General features: G+C 46.0%; 1 protein-coding gene across 3 annotated transcripts in view; it reads left to right on the forward strand.

Annotated features, from left to right (window-relative positions):
* PDPK1 (3-phosphoinositide dependent protein kinase 1) overlaps positions 1-22144 on the forward strand; it is a 101718-nt gene that overhangs the window by 69504 nt on the left and 10070 nt on the right. For 2 of the 3 annotated variants that reach the window (XM_059716789.1, XM_059716791.1), the window contains one exon: positions 14799-14924. In XM_059716789.1, the coding sequence (XP_059572772.1) occupies positions 14799-14924 (126 nt within the window). Of the gene's footprint in view, positions 1-1148; positions 1266-14798; positions 14925-22144 lie in introns of all 3 variants that reach the window. The other variant, XM_019500399.2, reaches the window with a different exon arrangement.

Raw genomic sequence — 22144 nt, forward strand, 5'->3', positions numbered from 1 at the left:
AGTTCAGCTCAGAATGCAAAACTTTATAACAGCAAATTTGCACTGTCCATTGTATTTCCTGTTCAAAGCCTATGTCCATCCTACAACTCAACAATAAATGTAGCCTGAATCTGATCCAGTAACACTGCCTTAAATAGATTGGCTAGGCAAAGCCAGTATTTAACTGATGCGCTCAAAATTATATGCATAATGATAATAGTATGTAATTAACTTAACAGTTTGTGGAGCATCATTTTTACCAGCATTTATCACTAGTGATAATCTTAAACAGCTTCCTATTCAGATTAAATAATCATTTATCTCACAGCAGCCTTTATCTTTCTCTTCATATTTAATCATAAAATCTAATCCTTCTCAAAGCACACAGACATACGTATGCTTTCACGTGGGTTAGGCATTACAGAGTACTGTGAAGGTTATTCAGTGAATGAGAAATTACAGAATATACTGGGAACTTGAACCTCAAGATTATTGCATTTCTGTTATCTAATCCTTGCTTTTGTCTCCCGTGGGAACAAGATTGGACCTGGAGTGGGAATGAACACTATCTAGATGCTTTGTAAAATCCCCTCTTGTAAAACTGTCTAGGATAGTCTTAGCTCTTTTCACATAATTGACTTTCTGTAGTTCTTGGGGTTCATTTTTGGACTCAGTAATACGAATTGGGGTTTTGGATTACCAGCACTGTTTCCTGAAAACAAGATAAATTTATCTCCTAACTTTCATTTCCATGCCCCTAAGGGGAAAGGAGAACAATGCTATCACGTTGCTCATAATGCAGCAACCTTTTCCTAGGTAATTCAAAATAATTGGCAAATATTGCTGGTGATAAGTCATCTGCCTTGCCATTCCAGTCCAACTTTATAAGAAACTAGAGTTGGCCTTCAAATCAGAAAGGACTTTTTAACCACCTGCATGGATTTTAAGATGCACAGCATCCATTGCGTAGGCTTCTGATTTGAATGCTAAAACAATTATAGCCGGCATGTTGTAAAACAATAAAAGTCATTGCAATATGTCCTAGTGGCAGTTGAACACTGGTTTCTCACCCCAGAGCCCGTCTGTTGTTTGTATGGTTCAGATGACACTTGTACGCTTCGGCTTTACAAAGGTTTCTTTTTGTGTTTTGCTCTGATTGGTTATTGCAGCTTGTCAGTATAGGTTCCCCATATGCCTCTGGCCGGGCCCAGCAGTCAGAGTTTCTGCTGATAGTAGCACGGGAAGTGAGAGGGGAGGAGAGACGCCTCCAGAAATGCTGCAGTGAGGTGTGTCATACCATTCTTTTTACCCTCACGCCAACGTGCATGGCTGCCTTGCATATCTGCTGTTTTCAAATCATTCCGCTTTCTTCCTGGGTATACAGCACCTGGGAGCTCTGTGTTTAGTTGTTGTGAGTGGCTTTTATTTATATCTGTGACACCTCATTACATGTTACAAATGTTCATCTTGTACAAAGCTGTAACAGCTACTGAAATTCAGACAGTTGTCTTAGCTGCTGATAAAAGAAGTTTTGCTGCTACTTTCTTCTTTCGCATTTAGTATCCCCTGTGTTATATTCGCTAAGTAAAATATAATCGGAGAGTTGTGTTAACATTAGGAACTTGGCACAAAATCCAAACTGCTTTATTAAAGTGCATTCAGAATGCAACCTCTTATAACTCATTTATCCCAAGTTGATTTTGTATCATCCACCCAAGTAGCAAGCTGAGTTTTGATTCCAGAATCTCATATTCATGAAAACTTAGAAAATATGCAGCTTGTTTTTCAAGTGAGTAGTTTAAGTATTCTGTGCAAACAGCACAAAATGATTTGTTTTACTCTGAAAATTCTGTGTATAAATCCTACATGCCGAACAGTAATTGATCATTTCACCCATCTTTTTTTTCTCTGTAGTAAAATCTGCTTTTACAGAATATAATTTAATTCTACACCCTTTTCTCATACCTACATGGCTGGAAAGGGTCTGGTTCATTACTCTGTATACAGTCATTCATTTTTAATTATGCAGTTGTTAAATTGTTAAAATGATAGTAAAGTGCTTTATTTGAGATAAATGAAATCTGGTGTATGAGATTATATGGCTGCAGCTATTGTCACATAATTCCAGATTACTTTTACATTTGCCTGACTAGGCTCTTGAATCTATTGCCAAATATGAAAGCACTTTAGGTCTCGTCATTATAAAGATAAGTTTCAGTAAGTGAAATGAATGTAAACTAATGCACTGATGTCTGCCCGAGTGTGAAGACGGTCTGAAACAACTCTGAGGGGATCCATGATCTTTTGGTAACAATACTCTGGGGGTATACTAGACGCATTTTAAAAGAGGTAAATATGGTATATAACTGTCAATTAGTTAAAAAGTTTAAAATACCTGATGTGATGGTGGCGGGAAGGAGGCCAGGGATGATATCTGTGAGGGGCTGCAGATATATGAAACTTCCCTTTCTTCTTGACATTTTGAAATATGACCGTTTTAAATGTCAGCCTCAGTGGGCATGACTACGCGTGAATGACACATGTCTAAACTTACATTAAGGTGATTTAGGCATGTGTCTACATGCGCATGCCTTAAGGCATCTTAACATGGCTCGCTGGGTGAATGCATTTGCAGCCTACCCTGGACAGCCCCCCACACACAGGCGTGCCACGCTGGGAAAGTGGCTGGCGGCAGCGCAAACAGTGAGCGCACTCCTGGCCAGGGAGCACAGAGAAAGGAGCAGGGTGTGTCCGGGGCCCACGGCGTGTGTCAGCGACATGTGCAGAGCCAGGGCTACTGGACCGTAGCCAGAGGCGGCTTGGCTCCAAGCAAGCAGGGGGCACGCCCGAGCCCCCAGGCTGCCTCTAGTGACTTGAGGCAGCTGCACTCAAGGCTGGGACTGGCTGCGGGGTACCGAGTGCCCACAGGTGCCCCGAGCCCATGACAGTGTAGCTGGGCAGTGCAGCCCTGGCTCTAACCCTCTTCCCATGTTCCTGCCTCCCCAGTGTCAGTCAGGAGCAGGCCAGAGCCAAGCCCGTGAGGTCCCGTGCTGCCTCTAGGTGCCGCCAAGAAGTGGCAGGTGCTGTTCTCCAAGACGCAGAAGAACAGCATCTGCACGTTCTTCTTGGAAGTGCCCAGTGGCAGCGTGGGGTCCTGCGGGATCAGCTGTGGCCCACTTAGTTGATATACATAGCGTTAAGGTGCCTTAAGGCGTCTACACATCCTTTAAGGTGCCTTAACTATTTGCGCCTAAATTTGATACCTGCTTTATGCAGGTATCAAATTTAGGCATGGTTAGCCTAAAATTGCCATTTTTAAAGTGCATTAAGGGCATGCACCTGTAGACCCACGCCCTTAATGTACCTTAAAAATGGCTAAAGCGCCCTAAATCGGCACGTGTAGACATGCCCAGTAGGAACATAAAACTAATGTATGGGAAAATAGGAATGGGAAGCACCTCACATGGTCATCTAGCCCAGCCCCCTGTTCAAGACAGGAATCATCCCTGACTAAATCATCCCAGTGAGGTGTCTCTGCTATTCCCATGCAGGTGTCTCTTAAGAGCAGCCAATGTGCTCTTAAAAATTTCCAGGGGTAGAGATTCCATAATTTCTCTAGGCAGCCTGTTCACTCCTCATAGTCAGAAAGTTCCTGTTGATATCCAACCTACATTTTCCCTGCTGTAGCTTGAGTCCATTGCTCCTAGTCTAGTCCCCTACAATCACAGAGAAAAGCCCATTGCCAGCCTCTCCATAATCGCCCTTCAGGTATTTGCAGACTTATCAAGTCCCACCCCTTCAGTCTGCTCTTCTCCAGAATAAATAGCTGGAGTTCTTTCAGGCTTACCTCATATATTTTACTTGTCAGGCCTCTGATAATTTTTGTTGCTCTGGATTGGAGTCTTTCCAATCTATCCACTGCCTGCTTGAAGTGTGGGGCCTTAAACTGGCTGCAAATCTCAAGGTGAGGCCTCACCAGTACTGAACAGAGTGGAAGACCCGCTTCCCTTGATTTGCTGGTGACACTCTGATACACCCTAGTACGCTGCTGGCCATTTGTGAAACGAGAGCAGCTGTTGGCTGCATGCTTAACACAATCTCTTGGGATGGATGAAAGCACCATAAAATAATGACACAAGAAACTGCATTTATTCTGAGCGACTTCAGTGAGTTTACCCCGGAAATGAAGATGATCCAATACCCAGTAGTGTCTGTGAGAAACATCTATATGATTCTTCTGCTTACATCAGGTTGGAGCTTTCACATTGATGGAATTGGGAGATTGTCGCAGAGAACTCACTACTTCTATTTGAAAAATAACTGAAGCCAGAATATCTTAAACTTACAATATTTTCAATCAGCTATACTACCATTCCCAATCTTTCTTTTTTTCAATACATTTCAGGTTATAGTGGGTAGTTTGTGCACCTTCTGATGTCATCTGGCAGACAGAATTTGATTACAGGCTCTGTTCATTATTTAAAATTGTTACCGTGGTGGGAGAACCACTGTGGTCTGTGACTGTGATAAGCCAGTACTAAGAGAACATAGAAGGTTAAATTGTGGAGGAGAGTGTAGTGGGAAAGAAAGTAGTTCTCGAAGATGATTTTTAAAAGCAGTAATTCAGTCCATGTGATTTATCTTTCTTTCTGACAATTAAAGTTCCAGAAAAAGTTATCTAAGGGTGCTTGTCCATGTTACACCTTTCCTGTTACCATGTGACACTTTTCCTGTGTCCACATGACAAAAATCACCATTAAGCTAGCTAAACACCATCTGTGTATCCACGTCAGCTGTTTTTATCATTTTAGATTTTTTTTATTGTGGTAATTTAAAACACCTCTGACACATTTTACTTTTAGCTCCTGAATTTCTTCCATGAGCGTTTTTTTTTTTTAATCGTTTTACATTTTCAACGTGGATCTGATGTATGCCCGAAAATGTGATTTTTCCCTACTTTGCAACTATTATACCACCAGGTGCTGCGTGAATTCACTTGCTAATCCATGAAAATACGTTGACTTTCTATTGTAATACTTCAGCAAGACTCCAGGTGCTAATCTTGCAAATTTTACTCGTGATTCAGTTCAAGGTTCAGATTAATGAAAAATACAACTTTTTTGGATTCCAAAAAAAATTGTTCCCTGTGTTTGCATGCACTTTGTGGCAAAGATCAAATTGTTATGGGTCTGGCAGTTCAAGACTCAGGTTAATTAAATTACTTTTCATTTGACTGGGTTTTTGGTTTGGCAGGGCTGAGGGGTAGGGGTAACCTGGGTGGTGCTCAGATGAGGTGCCCCCTCTCCACTTGAAGGGATTTAGCAGGTGTTAGCGTGCCGTCAGAGGGGTGGCCGCTCATGGGGGAGCAGCTGTCCTCCTATCCCCTATAGAGTAGAGCCAAGACCAATTGGAACTTAACCATGTATGGGTTTAATAGGGAAAGAACAGGGTGGAATATAATGCACAGGTGGGGGCAAGGGGACCCTGGGACATAATGGTACCCACCCCTGGCACTGGGGGGCAGAGGAGCAACCAGGGTAGCAGAGGGGTTGTAGGTGAACATACAGGTATAACAGACAAATGAACAACAAACCTGAGGCATTATTTTTGGAAACATGGCATGCAGGCACCCTGATGGGGTGGGGTAACCCTGCTCGCCTGTGAGGATTCCCTTTTGCAAGCACCTCAACCTACCGCTGCCCTGGCCAGGAATCAAACCCAGGTCTCCCACGTGGCAGGCAAAAGCTGCCCCACTGGGCTATTGATGCCTGGGCAGCTGGCTGTAGTGCTTCTGGGGTCTTCGATGTGCCATCTGCACACCGAGCTGCCCAGCTTCATGCTGGAGTGGGGTCAGGAAGAATCCAAGCTGCCATCTACAGCTCAGGACTTTGGTCCCTCCAGGACCCACTGCACACCGCTCCTAGGAGCGTAGCAGGCTGCGGATCAGGAGTGAAGGGCCCTTGCAGTGAGTATGGTGAGGGCTGTGCTAAACTACTGTATGCTGCCGTTGCACCCAGCTCTGGGGTGTATCTCAGCCCTCCCCATACACTGTTATATGCAGCTGTTACACCCTAGAGCTGGGCACATATCTGCTATTCCCATGCACTGTTATATATGGTTATTACACCCCAGAGCTAGGGTTACCCCATGCCATGCCTCTGTGGCACTGGGGGGACTCTCTTGGACCAGAGGCTTCATGCCTTGTCTGTCAGCCTTGCTGGGGTGCTGGTTTTAGGGGGACTCCAGTGGTCACCCAGCCAGTTCCCTCATTGCCAGGTCAGCTCACCCTGACACCAACCATAGTAGCAGAGCATGGTACTGTCTCCTCATCTCTCTGGACACAACTGTGTCGACCCAGGACTGCCCCAGGTGTGCCCAGCTCTGGAGTGTAACGACCACATATAACAGCGTATGGTGGGGGCTGTGATGAAATGTTGTATGTGGCAGTTGCACCCAGCTCTGGGGTGTGTCTCAGCCCTTCCCATACACTGTTATATGTAGCTATTACACCCCAGAGCTGGGCGCATCTCTGCCCTCCCCATGCACTGTTATATGTGGCCATTACACCCCAGAGGTAGGGCCACCCCATGCCATGCCTCTGGCATTGGGGACGCTCCTGGACACCCCTGACGTGTGGACTGGCCCAGGAAGGATTTCCAGCTGTCATCCCAGTCCAAAAACCAGTTCCTTATTCAAGTCCATATACTGAGTCTGTATGGGGGAAAAAAAATTGCTTAGTCAAAGAGTGTGGTCTCTGATTTGTCACGCTTTGGGGTGCCTCTCACTCCCACCTTGCAGCCCCTGCCCCCGGTGCCCTCATCCAGGGCCCCAGCCAAAAAATAGCTTCATTGGAACACGGTTAATGCAGACAAAGCAACTCAAAGGGGGTCACTGCTCCAGGATTCGGCCAGAGTCGCTCACCTGGTTTTACAGGTTCTGCTGAGGAATCTTAAGGTAATGGTCTGGGGGGGGGAATTGGTCCTCTCCAGTTCTGAAGGAGGCACAATATACAACAATCACACAGAAAACATGATCATGCCCTACAGCCAAGCCACTCTCCCCCAGCCCTGCCTGTGTCCCTCACTCCCAACCTGAAGCCGCCTGCCAGTGCCTCTCATTCCTAGCTAACCTGCAGCCCCCCCAGCCCAGCTGGTGCCCCTCACTCCTGACCCGCAGCCCCCTGCACTCCCAGAAGGAAGCAGCTGTGTGACTGCCAGGCAGAGCAATGGCAAACAGAGGGTGGTCAAAGAGGGACAGGGACATGCTGCTGGGGACAAAACTAGGTTTAGAAGGAACAGGAGTACCAGAGAAGAGGGGCAAGCTTAGGGGGTAGAGGACAGGAGGGGGAGCAAGTGTTGAAGGGATCTGGTTGTAGGCTGGGGGGATATGACTGCAGACAATGATAACCTGCCAATGCAGCAGTTAAAAGATTGACATGCAAATAGACTAAGTGATTAGAAAATACCTCTCCTTGAGCCTGGGCTGTTTCTTTCTTCACCTCAACCCACACCATGCCCCTGCTGTGTGGAGGGGTGGGGGTGTTGGCTCAGAAGATTGATTGTGGGCCCCCCCAACCCTGCTTTGGGGGAAGCTGTCCTGGGCATGGGGATCCCTGGTACCCAAAGACTCTTAATCAACCTCAGTAAGACACCCCCCTCTCCCCCCCCCCCCCCCCCACACACACACACTGGTTCCCAGCTTTGGAAAAAGTCTTGCATTTTTGACACAAGGACACAAACAACAGGAGATACAGGTTTCTTTCTGTTTTACACAGACATTCCTGTAGTAATGTTTCCATTCAGGCTTTAGCCTGGGTACATGATACCCAGATGCCAACACACTGGGGGGGACAGCCAGACACTTTGGGTACCCCTAAGTGTACCCGGCATGCAGAAAAAGCCGGGGTTGGGCAGGGGGCAGCCCCTTCGGGAGGCCTGCGGTACAGACCCCCGATGCCAATCCAGACTTGTGAGGGGGAGGCAGGCAGGCTCACTCCTGCAGACCCTTGCATGAAAAGATTTCTAAGGCCCAACCAGCAGCACCCCGTGCAACAAGCACCCAGAAAAAAGTGGGAGGCTTTGCAAGGAAGGTGGGCAGCACTGCTTATTGAATTCAACCCCCACAAAAAACCTGTGACTCTCAAGCAAAGCTGCCAACAATTCCCCCCAAAAAAGCAACTCAGCACAACCCAAGAAAATAAACCAACCAAAATATCAAATCTTGTCCTAAAACGCCATCTGGCAGTAAAGTAGTACTGAAAGGGCAGGAGAGTAAAATTGTTCTGACGTGCCCCCCAGCGCATTTTACCAATTATAGCATAATAAGCCATTACATGGTAAATCATGTCCATGTTACTGAATTAGTCATCATTAACTAAGAAAGGAAAATTAAACCAGGAACATTTTTAGTGGGTAAATGCCTATTATGTGGCCAAGTGCCCTAAGATACCTTAAATTTTGTTAGGACAAATGAAAGGAACAAAGTCCTTCCTGGGAGTGAATGGTCTTTATCATTAAAGGCATTACACACTTCCTTAGCGGGCCTTCATCGCGGCTTCACAGTCATTGAGAATCAGGTGTTTCATGATAAATTATTGTTTCTGAACATTTTTACAAATACAATTTAGTCTTCACTATTTCTATGCACACATTTTAATAACACTTGTAATCACAGTTCTGAAACAATACATAAAAAGGCACCATTCTCTTTCTAAGAGTCACAACATGGATTTCATGACTTAGGAATTTCATATGTTTTCTTTCTCTTTCAAACTTAAAAGCTTTTAGGAACCTACCTTTCTGCAATATATGCTATAATAAAAAAGAAGAAATGCATTATTTAGAACCTATTACACTATGGAAAAGAAATGTTAGCGGTAGCAGCAATTAAAGATTAAATAGATTCTTTTTTATTATAAGAAATGGTAAACTCTTCCACACTAAATGAATACACCTCAGAAGGCCCAATCCTTGTAAAACAAAAAAATCTAAGACTCATTTTACAGATAACTTACTGTATCTTATTTGTATGAGAAGCAAGGTTTTTTTTATATCATTTATTGGACCAACTATGTATAGTTGAGAACTGTTGGACAAGATTTCAAGCATCAAGTGCATTCCCTCAGGCCTCTTATTTGACATGGTTAATCTTTTGTAACTTCAGGTGGAATTTTGCTCTAAGATATGCACATATGCAACTCTCACTGAATGCAATAGCAGCAATATTAGATTCACACAAGGAAATGAGCTTACATTTGTAGTGTTAGTCCTCATAGTCCCCATCTGAACCGGGTGAGTTCTCTAAGGGCTGGCATATAAGGTTTTTGTCTCCTACTGTATGATATTAGTTTAGGTCAGACTAATAACTGAAATTTTGTAACTCCCTAATTTAGGTGCATGTAGTTATACCAGTATGGAGGTGCTTATATCAGTATAACATCATGCCATAAATGTATTGGATGGGGGTGGGCAGGGCAGCCATGGGGGCGTCTCCCGCAGCTCCTCCGGCTGCGCCTGCCTTTGCCTGGCGGGGGGTGCTGTGAGGGTCTGCCCTGCTGCCGCTTGCCCAGCCAGCTGAGGGGGGGCGCGATGCAGGCACAGCTTGCTCCAGGAGGCGGCAGGGCAGAACCCCTGCTCCCAGCACTGCCACGCCTGCATCCCATGCCTCCTGCCCCGGCTGGGCAGCTTGTTGCAGCCTCAATCCCTCCCTCCCCCACGCCTCTTCCCTTCCTGTCCCCCAACCCCAGCAGACTTACCAGCTGGAGGCACCTGTCAGGTGCCTGTTTAGTCTATGGCCGAATCTTTTTCTGATGCTTTTCCTAATTGATTCGGATGCTTCGAATTGATTTGGAGCTTTCACTTGGTCTCCCGATTCAGTTTGGAGATTTGGTCCCCGAATTGAGCCGAATCTCCTCCAAATCGAAACAGTTACCGAAGCTTTGCACAGCCCTAATACGTAGTCTTTTTGATTCACGTGTACAGATTAAGTCTAGAAAACACCAATACAATCATGTACTCTGATCTTCTAATAGCACAGGGCCAAAAAATGTCACCCGCTCATCTTGCATCAAGTCCAGCAACTTGTAGCTGACTTGCAGGTTGTCTTCGAGAGACACCCAGCTTTGTGTGAGGAATTTACCAGGTCCCTGAGGACTCTCTTGTAGCAGTTAGGCAAACGCAGGGGGTTGTGTGTGCTCCCAGGAGCTTCCAGAGTCTGTCCTGCCCAGCCTCTTGTCTTTTTATACCTCGTTGGACATTGGTTCTCCATTGCTTCTGGTCCTGTCATCAGTATCAGCCCTCATCACCCATTCGTTACGTTTTTGTGCCGTGCTACCCCCAGGCATGGGAAGCGCTTCTGACGGACATGGTGGAATCTATGTCATTGTTGGCCTTCAGATCCCTCTTTAACTCTTTTGCCATGCTGCCTGCAAGAAACCTGATGGTGACTAGGCAGCAGAATATTGTGACCGCTGCTTTCGTGCTGAACATTGCCTTTATGGCACCACCTGTTCACCCAGTTTTAAGCTCTGAGAGGGCGAGCTGCCATCTTCTGATGTGTCCATCTAGGGTCTTGCGTGGTGAAACCCTATGCCCAGGGGACCTAGGGGCACTGCTGCAGTGCAAACAATGCTATATTTTCTCACGTATAACCCACCCCCTTCCCCCCAGACCCAGCCGTGGAAAATTGGGATGCACATTATGTGCAAGGAAAAAGGCTTCCCACAGGCTGGCAGATTTGTCAGGGAGGGGACTGGGGGTAGAGCAGTGGCAGCAGTAAGTACAATGACTGGTCATGTGGTTGGCAAAATGTAGCTCCTCTGCCCTGCACGATGTTTGCTCTCTAGTGCTAGAGTACTGCACCGGTCCTAGCATTAGTGTGGTGCTAGCATAGCCTGGCAATGATATTATTGAAAACCTCCAAATACATTTAGTTCTGGAAAAATAAAAATGTTCCCACCCATCCTGTCCTGCCCACTTTTCTTTCCCTTTTTTCCCCCTGGGGAGAAAGAGTAGAGGGCAGCAGGATGCTGAAAACCAGTAGGCCATTTCTTGTAAAAAAAAGCCCAAAAAACACAAACCCCAAAATAAAACAAACAAAAAACCAAAAAACACTTCAGCGAGAAATGCAGCAGAGTCTAGGTCTGTTATGTTACTGCTGTTCTGTCGATGCTGTGGTTTCCTACCTGCTCCATGCCATTCCTGGAGCAACTCCGGTGGCCTTGCTGAAACACGTCAAGAGATACACCGTACCTTTCCTTGAATGTTGCCAACACAAATACTAATAGATTTAATTGCAGCTATTCATTTTTAGTTTTCATGTTAATCCCTGTAGAAGGTTTTAGTGTCTATAAGTCCTGACTTGCAGCACCAGGAAAGCATTTGTCTTTACCTGAGTTGTGCTATTTTAATATCTGATATTGAACATTTTCTCAATGGATGCTGAGGACTCTCTGTCACTTCAGAATTTAAATCAAGACCAGTTATCTTTCTAAAAGATGTCTCGGCTGATCCAAGACATTATGGGTTTTATTAAAGAACCTCTTAGTGAAATTCTGTGTTCTATCTTATACGTGATGTCATCGTGTCCCTTCCAGCCATAAAGTTCATTAAGCGGTCTGCCCCTGAGCTGCTCTCCCAGAGTTAGCAACAGAGGACATATGTCTCTTCATATGACATAACCAGGGAGCAAACTCTCAGCATGACAACACTAAACACTTTTGTGTTGGACTGGAATACACTGATACACTGACTTGCTGTTATTTTGTACCGGTCACGTCGAGAGGCCAGGCCCTGTAGAGCTTTCTCTTGTGGATTCATCTTGGTGCATAAAAACAAAGCACTAAAAGTAGCGAGCTAACTTGATGGTCTCGGGAACAACCTATATCAGGGGTTCCCAAAGTTTTATGCTGTGGCCTGGAAGTGGCCGCAGCCCAGCAGTCACAGCCAACTGCGGCTGGAAGGCAGGTAAGGATACCCCCACGCCCTGGGCCGGGAGTGGGCCAAACCCTGCGGAAGGAGCCGCGGCCCCTCTGCCCGGTTCTGGGGGGCCGCGTTTTGCCGGTTCGTGGCTGTTTCTGGTCTGGCAGCCAGCCCGCTGCGGGCCAGGTATTGAGAACCTGTGGCCTATATAATACAGTCCTCTGGGCCCATTGTAGATAAATCAGCCTGAGAAGAGATCATTGAAGTTGAAACAGGCAAGAGAAGAGTGGGCTTTTAAAAGGGTAAATTGTAAAACCAGCCGTGAGAGGCCTGGAGAGGAGCATCTTTCCTGAGGGTGTGCAGATGCACACACAAATAGAGCCCTGCTTTGAAACTGTAAATGCTAACTGAAAGGTTTTTATTTCAGTTTGAAGATGCTGACCTATAACCTGAGTTAAAAAAAGTTTGAAGAAACAGTGCTGAAAAGTGAGCTGTGTAGGAATGGCTAGAAACTTGTTGTTAACACATGCATGCTCAGAAGCAGCACAGGGCAGGGCAGGCAGAGCGGAAATTCAGTTCCTTGCAGGAGGAGAGGCCGGGTGCTAGTACGCACGGAAGGCTTACGAATCCAGTGAGGTTGCTAGACCAGCTCCTTTTGGAAAATGGGCTCTGGACTGAAACCTTGAGCATGGCGTTGTGCCTGAATAGGCAGTGTGTTCTCAGTAGCATGTCCACGAACAGATTTTATTGAATGAGCCCTTTGCAAGGCTTTAGTATGGGCCAGCTATAAAGAATCCGGGTTTATTTAACATTACAAAAGAGCCTGTATCTGAAACTTGGGAAGTGCCCAGCTGATCAGTAGCGTGATGACTGCTCACCCAGGCTCATCATGGCCAACAAAATGATTGCCAGCAGTTGCATGAACACATTGCTGCCATTAAATTGCTGTCCTGTCACACACGAGGCTGAAGATTCAGGGGTGTATGAACTGAAGCACAGCTGTTTTCAGAGAACATTTGTTTTTGCTGAGCCTCAGTGAGCAAAAGGGCATTTCTTCTTCTTTTGGCAGAGTAATAGCCGTAGGTGTTAGTTTAGCTGCTCTCGGGTCAGACTTATTATTTTGTGGAGCATGAAGGCAGTCGGCTGTTCACAGAACTTAACTGCAGTTTGTATTTTATGCTGTAAGTCCGTTGGGGACTTGTATCGGGTCAGTTGAATGCATTTGTATTTTCAAAGTCTAACTGTTTAAGCTGATTTTAAAGGACTTAAAAGACTCCTTTTTTTGTTGTGTTTGCATTTTGAAGACTTACTTTTACACCACATCAGCTGTACATATCATTCAGTTTGGGGGTTTGGTTCAGAACTTTTTAAGTAGCTTCTTCCAAAGGCACGGTCCGGCTGACAGGAAGCAGGTTAGTGGTCACTAGCGTGTGCGTGGAGTTGTCTCCAGTGCCCGCACGGCTTCTGAGCTCTTCTTTGTAAGGCAGGGCAGGCTTCTCCAACTCATCCTCCGTGCCTCAGTAGCCAAGTTAGCCTACGACTCCTCTTGTGCAAATGGTTCCTGTTGTGGAGATAAGTAGCACTGTTGGGCTCTCCAGAGGGGCCTGTTTGTGTTTCTAAGAGCCTGTTTTGATGGCTTCAGTAGACTTTTTTGATGGAAACGGTGGTAACATCTTTATTTTGTGTTTTATTTTTTTTCTGGCTGTAGCTGTTGATGCTTCTGCCACCCATAGTCAAATGGTTTAGAAATCTGTATTGGTCCACTGGGATACTGAAATATAATGTTGTTTTAGACAATAGCTTTTAGCTGTTTCCAGTGTGGCTAAAGAGCAGCAAACTTGAGCCACTGGCCAGTAGTGGAGGCTTTTTGAGAACTGAATAGAAAATGATCCGGGGTATCTTGTGGGTAAATTACTTTGGGTATTTTTTAATGGAAAATCAGGATGCTGAGAGAGGCTTTCATACATCTGTGACAGCACAGCTGATGGCTTTGGTGCAGTTGTTATGACAGCATTTGGTAAATAGAGGATCTGTCCAGGAGGTTGGTTTGCTGATCCCATTACGGTATCCGAAACTGTCATCTTCTCCGTGGCCTAAAAACCTACCATCCTTTTTTACTTCTGCTTCTTTTAATATACGTTCTGGTTAACTCGGTGGCTAGGTGAGGCTGGATGTGTGAATCCTTTACCCCTGGGTAAGTGGATGGTTGAAGCAGGGAGGTGGACTAGCTGACCTTCAGAGGTCCCTTCCAGCCCTGTTTTCTTTAGTTGCAAATGACACGTGGGAGGCAGGAAATACCAGAGCGCCACGAGCAATGTAGCCCGCTGCACCCAGGGACCAGCGGTCCTTATTCCGTGCTGGGACTTCTAGCAGCTTGTCAAGACATTTCATTACATAAAGCCTCCACTCGCAGCGCTGTCTAACCCAGCTTCCCAGTGAGAACACAGCTGGGTTTGGAAGTCCCACTCCTGTTTGTCACTTTGTTTTCCACTTGAGTGCTAACTGTGGCCTCCTACCCTGGACTGTGTCAGTTCCAAATAAAAGCATAGGGTTAGTCTGTGAATAAAATCACGTGTCTGTCCAGGCTCAAGCACTCCCTGCATGGGGCTACGTGCTTGTTTAAACCAAACCACATGCAGATATTTTTTTAATTAACTTTGAAGAAGAGGGAGGTCTCCAGCTACTGCTTCTCATTGACCTGCCTTTGTAACAGTTTGTGTAGGCAATTCCACCCTCAGATCAGCAGATTCTTAAAATCCTGAAATGGAGCTGCTGTGCTTTGACATCAGATTGGTGGCATTGATAGTTATTTGCATTCGTGCTGGAGCTCAGGGAGTTGAGAAAAGGCAGTATGAATGATTTTGTACAGACATGCCCCTAAGACTTTCTTTCCTCTTTCAGTTGGTCAGTATTGGTTCTTCCTATAACTACGGAAATGAAGATCAGGCTGAATTTCTGTGTGTTGTCTCGAAGGAGCTGCATAATACACCGTATGGCACAACGAGCGAGCCCAGTGAAAAAGCAAAGGTAAGTCTACTGAGCGCTGGGGGGAGGAAACAGAAGATGCAAAAGCAGCTAGATGGGGCCTGGTACTCCAAAAGAAAGTTTGGCAGACTTTGTTAAATACTTGTATCTCCCCCAAGACTGGTTACAGTTCTGTTTCCATTGTGCGAGGCTATAAACCATACGGGTTAAAATAAAGGAGTCGCCCCACCCAACATGTCTCTCATGTTACAGAACAAGAAATGTAAATGGAATATTTGTACTAGCCCTGACTTGCATACTGCCCTGTCTGAGCCTCGGTGAATCTCTTCTGTCTTCAGCTGAGAATCTGAGATCCCGTGCAGAAGAGCAGTACTTCACCCTGGCAGGAATGTTCTTTCAAATGAGAGTGTGGATGTAGCGTATTGCACCTGAAGAACATGGTCACTTGCAAGAAGCTATAGACATATTTTCCCAAGTGAAGATACTTGCTTGCAGGGCAGTAGTTAGCTCACAGGCCTCGGGGTTCCACTCAGTCCTCATTCCTCTGCATAATCAGCTCCACAGAGAGGTGGTAGCAGGTAGCAGGTCTCAGATGCACGGTTAGTTGGCTTCCAGAGATAATAGTGATGGATGACACAACTGGATTATAGTTACCCTGCCCAAACAAAAAATGAACATACCGTTCCTCCTCTCTGTGTGTGCTGAACAATTTACAAGGCGCTAGGAAGGCTATAGGCTGGAGATGGTTACACAAATACCGGCTAGGTAAGCTAATCATCTTCTTCCAACAAAGTTTGCCATTCAGGTAAACATGTTTACAGTTTCAGCTGAGAACAACCAGTAAAATGCCAAGCTTTAATATTTGGCTTTCAGGAAATACACAGGAAGGAAAAAAACCCCACAAAACTGGTCTGGGACTTTCACTGTCAGTTGTGACCTGCTTACATTGTTCGTTGTAAGCTCGTGTCTGCTGCATTTATTACCGTGTTCTCATGTTTCTGTGGCTTGATATCTTTAGGCATGCATGGCAGAAGACTGTGCTTTGGTGTGCAGAAATGCAGTGTGGCAATGTAGGATTCAAGTGAGACTTCAGTACATAAAGCTTTCAGCATTTTAAAACTATTTTTGGTTAATTTAGTAAAACGAGTGACTTCTGTTTAAATGCATCTCTGGCACAAGAGACACAAAAGAAGTTACAGAGAGTTAACATAGCCACAAAAAAATAGTGAACATGATTAAATGTTAAGACCCTATACATGGGTCATCCTCCCAAACAGATCTGCATGGCCAGAGCCACCTTTTTGCATTAAAGAAAATGAAACCCTCTGGATGAGGGGCGGTGTGATACTTAGGCAGCACATGCACAGAATGATGTAAAATGCATTTCAGTACGGGAACTTAAATGTTGGTGTGTGCCACCATGAAAAAATTAGTGAAGTGGAACTCCTGAACACAGTGCAGATCTCTGCATGGCTTTTCAGTGATGCTTCTGCAGCAGCGTGCTTCTGTAGGGCCCAGGACTTGACTGGACTCGATAGAAAATATCTAAAAGATTGAAGCAGACCACCATCGGCTTCACCGGTGAGAGAGTCTAGAATTGGTACAGTGCAGCTCTTGCACTCAGACATTTGAGAGATGCCAAAATTTGCGCCCTGTTTTGAAATGAACAAGTTAGTAGATGGGCCCTGGGGAATGCTGTAGCTTCTTTAATGCTGAGGAATCTTGATTCACAGGGGAGCCCTGCGCTGTGTGAAGTGAGCAGAATGGGAAGTAGTATGAGATCAGAATCAGGCAGGTTAAGAACCAAGAACAAGCATAGACCTGATCTGTGGCCACAAATGCACATGAAGCCTTCTGCACTGAGTGCACATGCGTCTCGTTAGACAGTTGAAAGATCTCTGTGGTTCCAAGCAAAGTCATTTCAGAAAGCAGGTGGGTGAAAGCATGCCGAGATACAAGCAGAGCTCCGTTCTTACGTACTGACTAACACACATCAAGCTGGAGTTTGTCAGGATAGGAGAGCAGGCAGATTGCCAAAATGCAGCAGTAAGTTTGAAGATGTAATGAACCAGAATCCGTGTGTGGCCTGTGCAGATGCAAAGAGGGGATATTTTTTCAAAGACGTGTTGTGAATAGAGGAATGGGGAGGGTTGTTCTTTTAATATTTCTTTTGAAGTACATTGTGCTGTGTTGGAGGGATGATGGATTTTGGTGAAGGGGTAGAGTTGCCTTGAACAAATAGTCTTGGGTTTGGAAGGTATTGGGCCTTTCTGATCATTTTAAATCATAACTAGTCCTTGGGGCCTGTTATCTTGAGAGAGATTTTTCTCAGGTCCATAATCTGTTACATCAGTGGTGGCCAACCTTTTTGGCAGGTGCACAGCAAGTTATGCTCCCCCAGCCTGGTGCTGCTCTGATCACTGGCCCCAGAGGTGAGGTGTATCTGATAGTTTGTGCCCTGGGCTGGAGGAATGGAGGCTTGGGCTCGGCAGGATGCTGCTGCAAGACCACAGCATTCCCTGAACTGAATGCCTGGAGCTCATGTGCCACACCGAAGCTCCCTGTGTTACTGTGGCATGTGTGTTACAGGTTGGCCATCTCTGCACTAAATAGTGCCTGGCTTGACCTTCAACATGTTGTCACTACATTAAAACATGAACGCGTTGTCTGTCTGTGCCAGCAGTTGTTAGGTGACTGACAGGAGCTCTTGTGTCAGGGCTTTGAAAACTGCTTATGTCAGTGCAGCCATGAAAGAGGCACCAGTATCTTGAATAATAGTGTTAATTCACAATGCAAAAAATCATATCTTAGGAGCAACACCAGCTAATTTAACTTCTCTAGCTGTTTTCCTTCCTGGAGGTTTTTTATCTAGTGTTTTCTTCACGCTCGGCATGGGTTGTCTAGTTTGGGTAGAACAGGAAATAATAGCTTCCAAAGATATGAAAAAGGTTCCCCAGTGACATGTATTGTAAAGTGTTAACTTTTTTCTAAAGTGACGCATTGCTAATACTGATCAGTACCCTGGGACCTCCGAAACACCGAAGTGTCGTAAGGGAAGATTTGCTGACACGTAAACTGTCGTGGTTAAATACCACACAGCATGCGTCATTATGAGATGTTGGACCGTGCTAGCGTATATAAAACCTACAAAATCTTGTAATCTGAGATAGCTTTCACTAAGCAACCCTAGCATGTTAGAGCAGCCATCTCTTGCCTGCCCCCACCCCTCTGCCCACCAGCCGGCAGAACATGCCACCAGTGGGACTTTGGACACAGGAATTCGGTAGCAGGCCCTGCCCTTGCTCACCCTGCTATCCAATTCCCAGCCCCAGCAGGACTGCCCCCCAGCCAAGTGAAATGGCTCCATGGGTTGGATCTGGCCTGTGGGCTGTCTCTTGGACACCCCTGGCCTAGGTCAGAGAAGCTAAGTAAGGAAAACAGCCTCCAAGGGCTCTGGCCATGGGTATTTGCATTTTTTTTAATATGGTTTATATATGTTTTGCCATTTGGCTTTTGAGTTAGATTTCTGTCTAAGCTCAGTTTTACTGATTTCTGCCATTTATAACTAGTTGAATAAATTCCTCAGCATTCGAGTGAAATGTAATAACGTGCAAATTTGGAAGAACAGCTGGCTGTCATGAGGAAAGCAGCCTCCCTACCAGCTTCTGGGTGTGTTGAGGAAGAGGTAGACAAGGTTAATCTGATATCTTTTATTAGACCAACTTAAATAGTTGGAAAAAAACAAATTAAGCAAGCTTTTGGGTTCAAAACCCCCTCGTCAGGCTGAGGAAGTCCCTGCAGTTGGTGCGTGCTCTTCCTGGATGGAACGCAACGTAAAACAGCCAGAGGCTGGGCTGGGCTGCATGCGAGACAGGCAGTCAGTGAAGATGTAGATTGAGGAGTCAACGGGTGAGAGACAGGATGGGCAGAGGGGAGAGAAGGGGGATGAAGAGGTGCCACTTAACCACTGTGTCACAGCTTGGATGCCCCTGCAACTTTTAATGTAGCTCAGGGAAGTGAAGTAACCTTGGAGGTGATGGCTTCACTGTTCCAGTGGCATTAATGATAGCCAAGGTACAAAGGCAGCTTGTTTCAAAGAATTCTCCATTCCCAAATCCCGTTCTCTTCCACACCCACTTTCTTGACCTGCCTCTGGAGAGGATGTCTAGATCCTATTCCTGATGTTGGCCTCCAGAGCTAGGTTTCCGGGTGCTAAGAGCGCGCGCACACATGAAGCTGCGACAGAGCTCTCAGATTTCTGGTACCAGCTGTAGTGCTCTTGAAAAAACTGTCTCAACACATACTGTGCCTTTTCATTGTGGTGGATGACTGCTGTACTGAGTGGCACCATTAAGAGCTGCCCACTGATAGATGTATAGGAGAGATAGGAAAACGGGTTTTCCTGCTGCTTATCTTTGTTTCTGCTTGAGATTGTCTGACTGACGTGTGGATGATGGGGTCAACTTAAAAAAAGCCTCAAGTACTTCAAACAAGTACTTCAAGTATAAGTGGATTGTTCTTTGCCTTGGCTCTGACTCACTTGTAATTTTTCTTTTCCCTTCCTTTCTTTACACTTGCTGCATGCTGCATGCCGCTCAGAGCGAGGATGAAGAGACGGATTACGATATGAATGACTCAGATTAAGTGTAAATGTGATGGTGAGCACTAGCTGCTTTAGGACTTTACCCACATGCTTTCCACTGTCCCATCCAACCCCCACGCCCCACCAGTATCATCCTTTGGCTAGCCCTGGTGTACTTGTCCTGTGGTCATAGTTGCCTTTTTACCTAGTATCGGGTGAAAAATAGTAATAGATCTAGAGTAGCATCTGTTGCATAGATGGTGATAACATAAGAAGACCCCTTCTGGCTGCCGTGCTTTCTGTGATAAGTAACACTTCTATTACCGGTTGCACTGATGGGTTCTGTTTTTTTCTCAAAGCTATTCTGGGACACGGAAAGTCTCTTATTTCCACTCTAGTGGCAAATATTTTTGGATAGAAATTGTTCTCTGTGGTTTCTTAATTACACTTCCTGAAGGTTTTTTTGGTCAACTATTTTGTATACAGCGGTGTTTAACAGAAACACGTAGTACCATACCTTCACTAAATGTCTGGGTTGGCAATATATTAACAGACTTATCCTTCTGAAATATAAATCAGCAAAGATAGTCTAAGCAAAATGCAAGATGGAGTTGGAAGCTCTGTATTCTGTCCTGGCTTAAGCCCCCTGTGAACACAGGCAGGTCATGTGGTCGTCGTGCTCCGGTCACTACGTGTATAAAAGGGAAGAACCCACGTGGGGAGCGGGCATCTTGTATTACTGCTTGGCGATCCTCCTGTAGAGCGTGCTCTCAAAGTTCACGTCGCTCGTGTGAATGACGAAGGAGCAAACCTGGAGTTCTTAAAGCCATGATCTGGAGGGACAACAAAGATTTCTGCAGAAAATGGTCCCTCAGTCTGGTATTAGCTACGTCTGTTCTGCTGCAGAGCTTCTGTTAGAGACTGGACTCCCAGGTAACGCAAACTATAGTGAAAACACTGAAGTCACTGGAAGTTAAAGATGTTCATCCCATGGGATCATACTCCAGTTTCTCATCTGTACAGCTAGAAATAGTCTTTATGCTGATTCCTTCAGTGCTGCTTGCACATAGATTAGAAAAGCTGTTTATCTTGAGGTGCTAAAATGTTCCAGAAGCAGGCACAGTGTAACAGTGGCTGCTGCCAAGGTAGGAGAAATCTGCTCACCAGTTGCTTCCAATACGGTCATCTGCTTCAGGAGAATCTAATCTTTATGCTAAAAGAAATAAATAGGCTTTATTGTCATTAAGAATATTCCAGATGTACATGAGCATGCACGCATGGACTCTGCCCGCAGACTCTGCCTCCAGTGCCCTGCTGCTTCACGAAGCTTCTCCGAGAGTGAGAGCGGACAGAGCATCTCTGCTTTCCCGCCCGTTCAGAATGCTTTGTGCAGCAGCGAACACAACAGGTGTATTACTGCCCGGCCATGGTTTCAGGCCGGAGTCACGGAGCAGGGACAGAAACATAATAGGAATCCCAACCTCATAGCAAGGAGGGAGGTGGTGGCTGCCTCGGGCAGTTCCTTTTGTCCTACCCATGTAAATCTAGAGGCTTAATCCTCTGGAAATCAGGTGCCTAGTAAAATTTCCAGGCCCTGTTCATGAGGGAAGGCGAGGCTCAAGAGGGCAGGGAAATGATATGGGAAAAAAGCAAGAGAGTGGTGGGGTAAGGTAGGGAAGATGCACACTGCTGCAGGAAGGACAAGATGAAGCGAAGCCAGGAAGGGAATGGCAAAAGCAAGAGAAGTAAGTGTGGACTAGGCAGGAAAAGACAACTGGGGTCAAGTGACCCCAGCGAGGTGACTAGCCAGTCTCGGTGCAGCTCTGAGGTGTGGCCAGATGTGTGTATATAGTAACTTCAAAAGTGGAGGGGCTGCCACCCGGGAGCGTGCAGTAGCTCTTCTAGAGCCAGCGTGTCCTCAGCAACGGGCCTTAGACGCATCCTAGTTGCAGAACTCTGTCAAGCTGCTGATGGAGCACCATATGCACTCGCTTCTGTGCAGTGGTGTTCTGCGCCTGTCTTCAAGATCTGAGGCCCAGTTGGACAAAGTACTCAAGTCCCTCATCCCACCTTCCTGAATGAGACTACTGATTGCCTGTGGCAGAAGTTGGCCTATGCAGAGGCTCCTCAAAGGTTGCTTACTTGGATCTGAAGAGCTAGTGGAAGGAATTCAGGTAGCCAGGTGCAGGCCCCTTTGTCCCCTCACCCTGGGGGTGTTCAGGAGAAGTGATGAGGAAGGCCGTGGTAGTGGAAGAGCGGTGGTGAGGGACCCCGCGGTCTAGGTGCAGCTGTCTGGCTAGTACTTGGGCAGTGCGCTTCAGGGGTGGGAGTATGCAGAGTCCATTTCGAGGAGTCTCAGTCACAAGGAAGCGTTTTTTCAGGGTGATGTAATTTGCCCACACAAGCTAAACTAATAAAAAACAGATTGAACCCAGTCAATCAACCTTTGTGCGCAGATGCTCCAGGCTGGAAGTATGATGTTAAATGCATTAAGCAAGTTCATTACTACGTCTTTAAAGGGATGCCACTCCTGTGCAGAAACGAACTCTGGAATTCATCACATGATTTATTCAGCTGCTTTGGGGGGGGACATGACATCACAGGTGGTTGCGTAGCACTTAGTGAGTATACTGTGGTGAAGTTTCCTGGATAATAGAGCTAAGGCACACGTTTGCTGCCA

This window comes from Alligator mississippiensis, chromosome 13, assembly GCF_030867095.1.
Source record: "Alligator mississippiensis isolate rAllMis1 chromosome 13, rAllMis1, whole genome shotgun sequence".
Lineage (NCBI taxonomy): Eukaryota > Metazoa > Chordata > Crocodylia > Alligatoridae > Alligator > Alligator mississippiensis.